This window comes from Oncorhynchus mykiss, chromosome 17 (genome assembly GCF_013265735.2).
Source record: "Oncorhynchus mykiss isolate Arlee chromosome 17, USDA_OmykA_1.1, whole genome shotgun sequence".
In the NCBI taxonomy this organism is placed as follows: domain Eukaryota; kingdom Metazoa; phylum Chordata; class Actinopteri; order Salmoniformes; family Salmonidae; genus Oncorhynchus; species Oncorhynchus mykiss.
In genome coordinates, this window is record NC_048581.1 from 72182473 (window position 1) to 72190801 (window position 8329).

Consider the following 8329-nt stretch of genomic DNA (forward strand, 5'->3'; position numbering starts at 1 on the left):
GAAATAATCATGTCTCTGTCACTAACAAATAGAGTCATGGGTGATTTACTTGAAAAGAAAAAGCACTCTATGAAATGTGCAAAATAGGCTTTACAACATAGTGTAAAAAAACAACAGCTCAAAATGATTTAGTGTAACACTACAGGTGTTCATTTCTTACACTGAGAAAATGTAACAGCGTCAGCACGAAGCAAAGTGTGGCCAGCTTACTCTAAATCAAGTGTTATATATTGCACAGTAGATGTTGCGTATCACTCTACAGTAGAGCTATGCAAATGCCACAATCAAGTTAATTTGAACACTTTAAGAGTTGAATGGGAAAAACTAGTGTTAAATCTTTAACACTTTTAAAAGTGTTATTTTAACACCAGTTCAGTGGGACACGTATGTTCACTGAAAATAGTGTACATTTAAGTTAAATGTACACCATTGATTTTGCTGTGTGCCATCCAGAGAATTTAGATATATTTAGCGACAATTGGCTTGAACGTGTCTCAGTGCCCACCTCCTCAGGGTTGCCTTTGTTATCTAACCATGTTGGCTGGCGTCAGCCCTGTGAACACAGTGCTGTAGCAGGGCCGTCTCTGTCTGGCTAGGGATCAAGTCCTAGCGGATGATTCACTCACAGGGCTCGGGGCGCTCTGCTGTTGCTTTGGATTATTTTGAGTGTGAACCTGGGTGTCGAGCCAAGATGTAGCCTATTCCTTATGCTTTTACAGAAATATGCCCTCTCTCCCAAACACGTGCACTTACACACAACCACGCACACACGCACACACACACACACACACACACACACACACACACACACACACACACACACACTCCTTTTGTTCCTTCACACATTCCTTTTCTTCACCGGGAGGTGTGAGTCAGAGAGTGTTAGTGGCAGCGAGGTGGTATGAACCTCGACAACCTAGGCAGCACACTTCCCTGGGAGATGACCTAGTCATGGTGTGTGTGAACCCACAAGCTACTGGGGCCGAGGCGGGGGCACCAAAGGCTACCATCAAAATACAGCAGCCGGCTCATATCAACCCCATTGAGGGGATTCCATCAATCCACACGCAGAAGCCCTGCTGCCTGTTTAAACTTGCATTGCATGGATGGACGTGGGGTCTTTCGTCTGAAAGACTCCAAAGCCTCCAGTGCTAGTCATGGGGCTGTGTAAATTCGCACAGTTCTGACTCAGAGGGTGCATTTGAGCAGATGAAATATGGAGAGCATTAATTTAAGTCAGAGTGAACGACACGAAAACAGTTTTTCTGGCGAGGCTAGATTTCATCTCATTTGGAGTCCATATGATGTTGCTTTGTAGCGCATTTAAACATTATCTTAAGTAATCAGGGGAGTGTTCTTGGAGTTCCTCCTTGATGTTTAAGTAATGAGCTAAATCCCTCTGCCTGGCTGATAATGACGAGGAGCACCATTAAAGATACATGCACAGGGACAGCTGGGCCTCATCCACTTTGATGGATGCCTCTGCCTCCTCAAACGAGTCATTAATATCTCCCATTTTCTGTCTTAATTTCTGATGCTTGCTGATTGCCAGTCCACCCGGTAAAGACCCAGCTAACTGATGCTAAAGACAGACTCGGCCAAACAGAATAGGGCTGTTTTGATGTCAGACTTATTTGTTAGCAATCAAAGCACTTCACAATGAATGTACTGCACCTAAGGTATGTGTGCCATTCAAGCGTGAATACATTGTCTGAAAAGAAGGGTCTGTTCCATAATGCATGGCCTTACTCCACCATATTCCAGTGTGACTGAAAACAATTCACTTCAATGCTGTAGATAATGGAACACTGGTGGTACTTTAGTAGATATGTTTTTAACAGAAAACAGATTAAGAAAATATTGTTTTAAGGTTCATAGTCGATAAGCTCTAAGGGTGAGGGGATGAAAAACTCAATTTGATTTCCATCACCGCCTTCAAACAAACTGCAAATGAACACAGCCCCCACTTAGTTCCATAAATGAAAGCCACAAATTATGTTTAGTTCTTTGTTTGGGGTGTTTTCCCCTTACCTACTTATTGAAAGATAAAATCATTATAACCACACTCCTGAGATTGAGTCTTTCTGCCCATTTAAACTAAACTTTGTGCTGTCAGTTAGTGATTAAAACCCCACACAGAGAAGAGGTAGAACGAAGGAAGCCAAAACAAAAGACCCCCTCAAACATGAAAGAAAATGGAAAGAACACATCTTCTCTTGAGTGCATTGTGATTAAGATGTTGTGGTGATTTAGACTGAACTTCTCAATTTGTGGAGTTTGTTGTTTCAGCAATACATACCGGCTTAATGGCCACTCTTGGAGTGAGAGTGAGAGAGAGAGAGAGAGAGGCAAACTCTGCATAGATTAGAGGCAGTTATCTCTGTACTGACATAGACACAAACACTGCTATTGTCTCGTTGTCTGAACTGGCCAGATTTAGCGAGAGGGGAGTGAGTAGCCGGAAACCTCCCTGTCTATAACACAAGGCTCCTTTGCTCTCTTGCAAATGTTCCCTTTGCCTGATGTTGTCATTGGAGAGCCATACTGGATGTATGTGTGGGAGTGCTCAATATACAGTACATGAGCGCAAAGACTTTACAATCCTACCGTACTATAGCTTTCAAACTTGTTTCTCTGTGCTTTTTAATGCTGAGCGGTTAATTCATTATTGTGAATAATGGCTGACCTGTAAGCTTCAATTTCTCATCTCTTCTATCTCTTCATATTGAAGCGCTCTCTCATTAGTTGGGTTTTAATTGGCCGTTGGGCTAAGATGAAAACAATGAAGCATCGATTTCCTTAAACATAATCACTTAATCGCGTTGTCTAATGACTGAAGTCACCGTGGGCTCCGAGGAGAAAAATGACCAGTCGATGCTCTCGTTGATGCCCTTCACCTCATCCACCCAAAGGGTAGAGAGCAGAACCACCTACTCCATTTGACCTGTTTGGATTAACCCTTTTAGCTGCTGTGACAGCCTGTAAACGGTCCATCCATCAAACACACACTCACATGTACACTGAGTGTACAAAACATTAAGAACACCTCTTAATATTGAGTTGCACCCCCTTTTGCTCTCAGAACAGACTCAATTCATCGGGGCATGGACTGTACAAGGTATCAAAAGCGTTCCACAGGGATGCTGGCCCATGTTGACACCAATAATTCCCAAAATTGTGTCATGTTGTCTGGATGTCCTTTGGGTTATGGAACATTCTTGATACACACGGGAAATTGTTGAGCGTGAAAAACCCAGCAGTGTTGCAGTTCTTGACACAAACCGGTGTGCCTGGCACCTAGTACCATCCTCGTTCACTTAAATATTTTGCCATGCCCATTCACCCTCTGAATGGCAGACATACACAATCCATGTCTCAAGACTTAAACATACTTCTTTAACCTGTCACCTCCCCTTCATCTACATGATTGAAGTGGATTTAAAGCTGAAATATGTAACTTTTTGGGCGACCCGACCAAATTCACATAGAAAAGTGTGTTATAGATCTGTCATTCTCATTGAAAGCAAGTCTATGAAGCAATATATCTGTTCTACTGTATGTGCAATATTTTTATGCTTCCCGTTTTTTCATCTTTTGCTTTCGTTTTTGTACACCAGCTTCAAACAGCTGAAAATACAACATATTTCATTATGGAAAAGATATTTCACAGCGGTTTAGATGGTACAATGATTCTCTACACTATCCTTGCTTGTTTTGTCACATAAACTAAAATTAGGTTAACTATTAGAATTTTATCAACCAAGAAATGTCGTAGCAATTTCTGCATAGTGCATCTTTAACAAGTGACATCAATAAAGGATCATAGCTTTCACCTGGATTCACTTGGTCAGTCTATGTCATGTAAAGAGTAGGTGTTCTTCATGTTTTCTACACTCAATGTATATGTACATTTCACCTTGCTTACATTCACATACACAGAGAGACAAATACACACACACACACATAGGCCAGGTGCACGCACACACAGGCATGCATGTACACACAAACAGGGTAATAGACAAATATTTGCCCCGTGCTGACATGGTCCAAATTAGCTTAGGTTTATGTGGACAGCATAATGTACTATCCAAGTGGCCATTTGTCCTCTTAGTATCTCTCTCCTCTGGCCCTGTGGTGTCAGAGCAGTCCCATTGTATGGCTCTCATTCTCTGTCTGCACAGATGGTACTGAGTAACTGCTCTAATGTCCACCTGGCTGATGGCTGGACAAAGAGCTGCTTACCTGACCCCAGGGTCTGGAACTAAATAACACACACATACACACACACGCAAGCATGCACGCAGACAAACTCATACACACAACCACACAAACATACAAGTGCTATGTTTTGATCAAGCATCCCATATGGGGGTCAGATAAAGAGGTTGGAAGACCCCATAGTCTTTGAATATCCTTAGAAATGCTGTTCATACATAGTCATCAGAGGGCTTTATATTTCCTATGGACAAAACAGCTGATTCCTCATGGAAATGCTTTTTCAGCATTAAGGAGTCTGATGGAATCATTGTGGTTTTAGACCAACCGATAACAGGCCATGGGGTTAGATAAATATTCTCTTGGTAGACATGACTTGAAAGTGGACATTTTGTGAGTTCTGCCTCTACCACAGACTTGAAAGCATGTCTCCAGGCAGGAAACTACCAGTAAAATATTCAACTAGTCCAGCATATTGTGGGTTTTGCGGTTTAAATATAGCGCACTCAAGGGATTACTTCCTCACTTCTATGGTTTGTGTTCTGCCTCATGGCCCGATATATCAACACCTAAGCTTGTGGAGAGTGACATTAATACTGCAGGACAGCGGCGGCCAACATGACTGCAAATTTTCTCATTTTAATCCCAGTCCCCACTGCCTGTGGTCTGGGCATGGCAGCCCTTGATGAACATGTGAGCAGGAAAGTGTTACCAAACCTGTCCATCCCGGTGAGAGCTCAGCTCAGATCTTTTTTTCAGGACCCAGCCACTTCAGACATTTACAGGGCCTGCCTTCAATAAAAAAATATAACAATTTACCACCATGTTTAAAATGCAAAGCCACCATAAAGAAAAACACACTGCTACAAAAGAGGAAGTGTTCTTTGGCTCCTGTATGCCACTACTCTTTCTCCAATTATCCCTCTCTCCTCCCCTCTGTGTCCTCGGATGAGCTCCAGTTTAACTGTTGGACGGTGGTGTCTGTAGCGATGGCTGTCGCAGGAAGATAAAGAGTTTTTCCTGGGGCATGAGGAGAGGGCCACACAGTGATTTAGGGCCCCTCTCCTGCATCTCCTCTGGCTGCATTAGCCAGCCACCTTATAATTGTGTGAAAGGGGCACTCTCAGTGTCTCCGTCATTACTCACCGACCCAGTTGCGGGCTCTGTCAGGCCCCTGCCCTCTCCCTCTGTCTCCATCCCCCTATCCCTCTGCCGTCCTCTCTCTCTCTTTAGACAAGGAGGGACGTCCCTAGGCCCCATCAGCCCCTCACTCCCCAGGGCGATCCCTCTTGTTACTTGGACCCACCAGTGGCATTGGCGAGTTTCTCCTCTTCTCTCTCTGAATTTGTCTGACACTGTCTTTTGTCAGAACAAGGTCCATTGTGCTGCAGTTGTTGTGAATGATATCACCTCTGCAGGAGAGCCATTGTGAGTGGAGTGAATGGAGGCTGGTTTAACCCAGTCGGCCTGGTTAAGAACTGATGTAGTCATAATGAGAGGAGCGTAATTGCTCTGTATCTCCAGGCCTTCACTCCAGAACCCCAGGAGCATTTCTCACCTACTGGAACATATAAATATCATATGCAGGATCTCAGGGATGCAAAGACAGCCACGTTAATGTGAGAGCAGAGCATCATTTCCTCATCATCAGGGAGGGATTTGTATGGAGTGAGGAACTCTGAGAGTCAAATTAGAATCATCTAAATGCCTCTAGGGGCAATTTGCAACGCATGCTGTGGTGAAAAGGATAACATAGTAATTGCATGTTGTGTGACTTACGTTTATAATGATGTGAATTTATTTTATTTTCAGCAGGATTTTTAACATTTGCATGCAGTATATGATGATATGAACTAATGATTAAAGTTCAGGATGTTAAAAACAACATAAATGTTTTTAACCTCATCATTTTTTAAGATAATATTTATAACCATACAGTAGAAGCAAATTAAAAGAAGCACAGTGGTCTTATTTAGCACAATGTGTTTTTTTATAGGCCGCTGTAGATAATGTGTTCAAAAATGTTATTCACAGCAGGGATTTATTTTATTTCTAGCATACCATTTTCTACCCTCCGCATATACCAATTTATAATCCAACATGAATCCTACTCTTGACGTTCTAGTATACTGTATGCTCCACGGTAATTATCCAATCTGTAACCATGTACGCTGAGAGTAGGGAAGCAAGTTCAGGGAGTGAATACATTTAATAAATAAACCAACATGAACAAAACAAGAAACACGAACAGCGCACCGACATGAAACAGATACAGAAACCATAACGCCTGGGGAGGGAACCAAAGGCAGGGACATAAATAGGGCAGGTAATCAAGGAGGTGATGGAGTCCAGGTGAGTGACAATAAGCGCTGGTGCGCGTGACAATGGTGACAAGTGTGCGTAATAATCAGCAGTGTGGTGACCTAGCAGCCAGAGAGGGAGAATACGTGACCCAATCAAACTCCTCAGCTCCCCTGTGGTAGGCTAACCAGTCTGTCCCTCTGTGTGTGTCCTCAGAAGGAGGGACGTGTGAGGTGATCGCAGCCCACCGGTGCTGTAATAAGAACCGTATCGAGGAGCGCTCCCAGACCGTCAAGTGCTCCTGTCTACCGGGGAAAGTGGCCGGGACGACACGCAACAAACCCTCTTGTGTGGACGGTAAGGACATGTTCATAGTATGTTATTTACTTTCATCAACACATAAGTTTAGTTTGACTACATACTGTATGTCATATGTGTTGTATCCATCATTGGCTTAGTAGTCAGATGTTTTATTGTAAAAATAAATGTAGTGTAGAGGTACTTTCTTACAGTAGTTTATAACATTGTAATTCTAACATTACGTTTGAGAGAGACAGCCACATGCTGAGGTGTTTAATCTCTTTTTCTCCTAATGCGGCTCATTCCTGCATGACTCTCTTCTGTCTTAGTGAAGTCATTTAAGATAATTAAGCACTCTTAGTTGGAGACTAAGTTGAACCTGGGTAAGTGCTGCAAAGGGAGACAATCAATACCTCAGGTGCACTGTTGAGCACCTGGGAATGGCCCATGTTTCACATTGCATGGCCCAAGGCAGCTTAGGTTCATAAATGAATCCCTGGGCTGACACACCTGAAACGCCTAACTGAGGAAAATAATCAACACAGTTCCAGGGGAATGGAGAGCACAGGCAGTCACAAGCACAGTGGGATAGAACAGCTCAGAGAGCCTAGCTCCTTCACAACTTCAGAACTCATGTATCCTGATGCCCTCTTTATTGTTTCACCTCAAACTCCTCAAAGATGAAAGTAATCTAGGCTGGCCTCACAAAGGAACGACACCGAGACGTCTTCATTATGAAAGACATTGCAATGACGGGGCGCACGTCTGCCCTCTTCAATCCCTTGGCTTGCTCCATCTTGATCAGTTCTGGAATATGAATTAGATATTAGTATTGAGACACAAAACTTAGCGATCTCATCCTCAAACCAACTGCATAAACCTTTAAGGCTAAGGACTCCGAACTTGGTTGACTCACCCTACTTAAGAAAGCATGCTCAGTGCATTTCACAAAGGGGAAAACTCTCTGAAAGAAACATTTAAAGAGTTCTAACCTTGAAAACAGCACTGTAGTTCTTCCAGCAGACAGTTTTGTCCCCACACAGACTAGACAGCCAACCAAACAATGTCTCCTCCACTCTACCATGACAACATGTTTTAACCATGGACCTCTGGACAATTGTTTGTGTATGTTAACTAAACATGGCATTCACATAACGAAAACTGATTTATATATTTACACTGCCTTGATGTGATCAGTTGATAAGATCCAGATGGGAGAGGGTGGAGTGGATGGGGAGTGAGTTGGTGGGGAAGGGAGAATAAATAGATAGGTGAGGATGGAGAGGATGGAGAGGATGAGGGGGGTGAGGTGGTGGGAAAGGGATAATGAACAGATAGGAGAGGATAGAGAGGATGGGGAGTGAGGTGGTGGGGAAGGGAGAATGAATAGATAGGTGAGGATCTAGAGGATGGAGAGGATGAGGGGGGTGAGGTGGTGGGAAAGGGATAATGAACAGATAGGAGAGGATAGAGAGGATGAGGGGGGTGAGGTGGTGGGGAAGGGAGAATGAAT

At 43.4% G+C, this 8329-nt stretch overlaps 1 protein-coding gene across 3 annotated transcripts in view; it reads left to right on the forward strand.

Annotated features, from left to right (window-relative positions):
* The window catches only part of LOC110494505 (chemokine-like protein TAFA-1), a 240175-nt gene that overhangs the window by 202573 nt on the left and 29273 nt on the right, over positions 1-8329 (forward strand). For all 3 annotated transcript variants that reach the window (XR_005037063.1, XR_005037062.1, XM_021569633.2), the window contains exon 3: positions 6733-6873. Coding sequence is in view for 1 of the 3 variants with exons in the window: in XM_021569633.2 (XP_021425308.1) it covers positions 6733-6873 (141 nt within the window). In the remaining 2 variants the exon portion in view is untranslated. The remainder of the gene's footprint in view (positions 1-6732; positions 6874-8329) is intronic.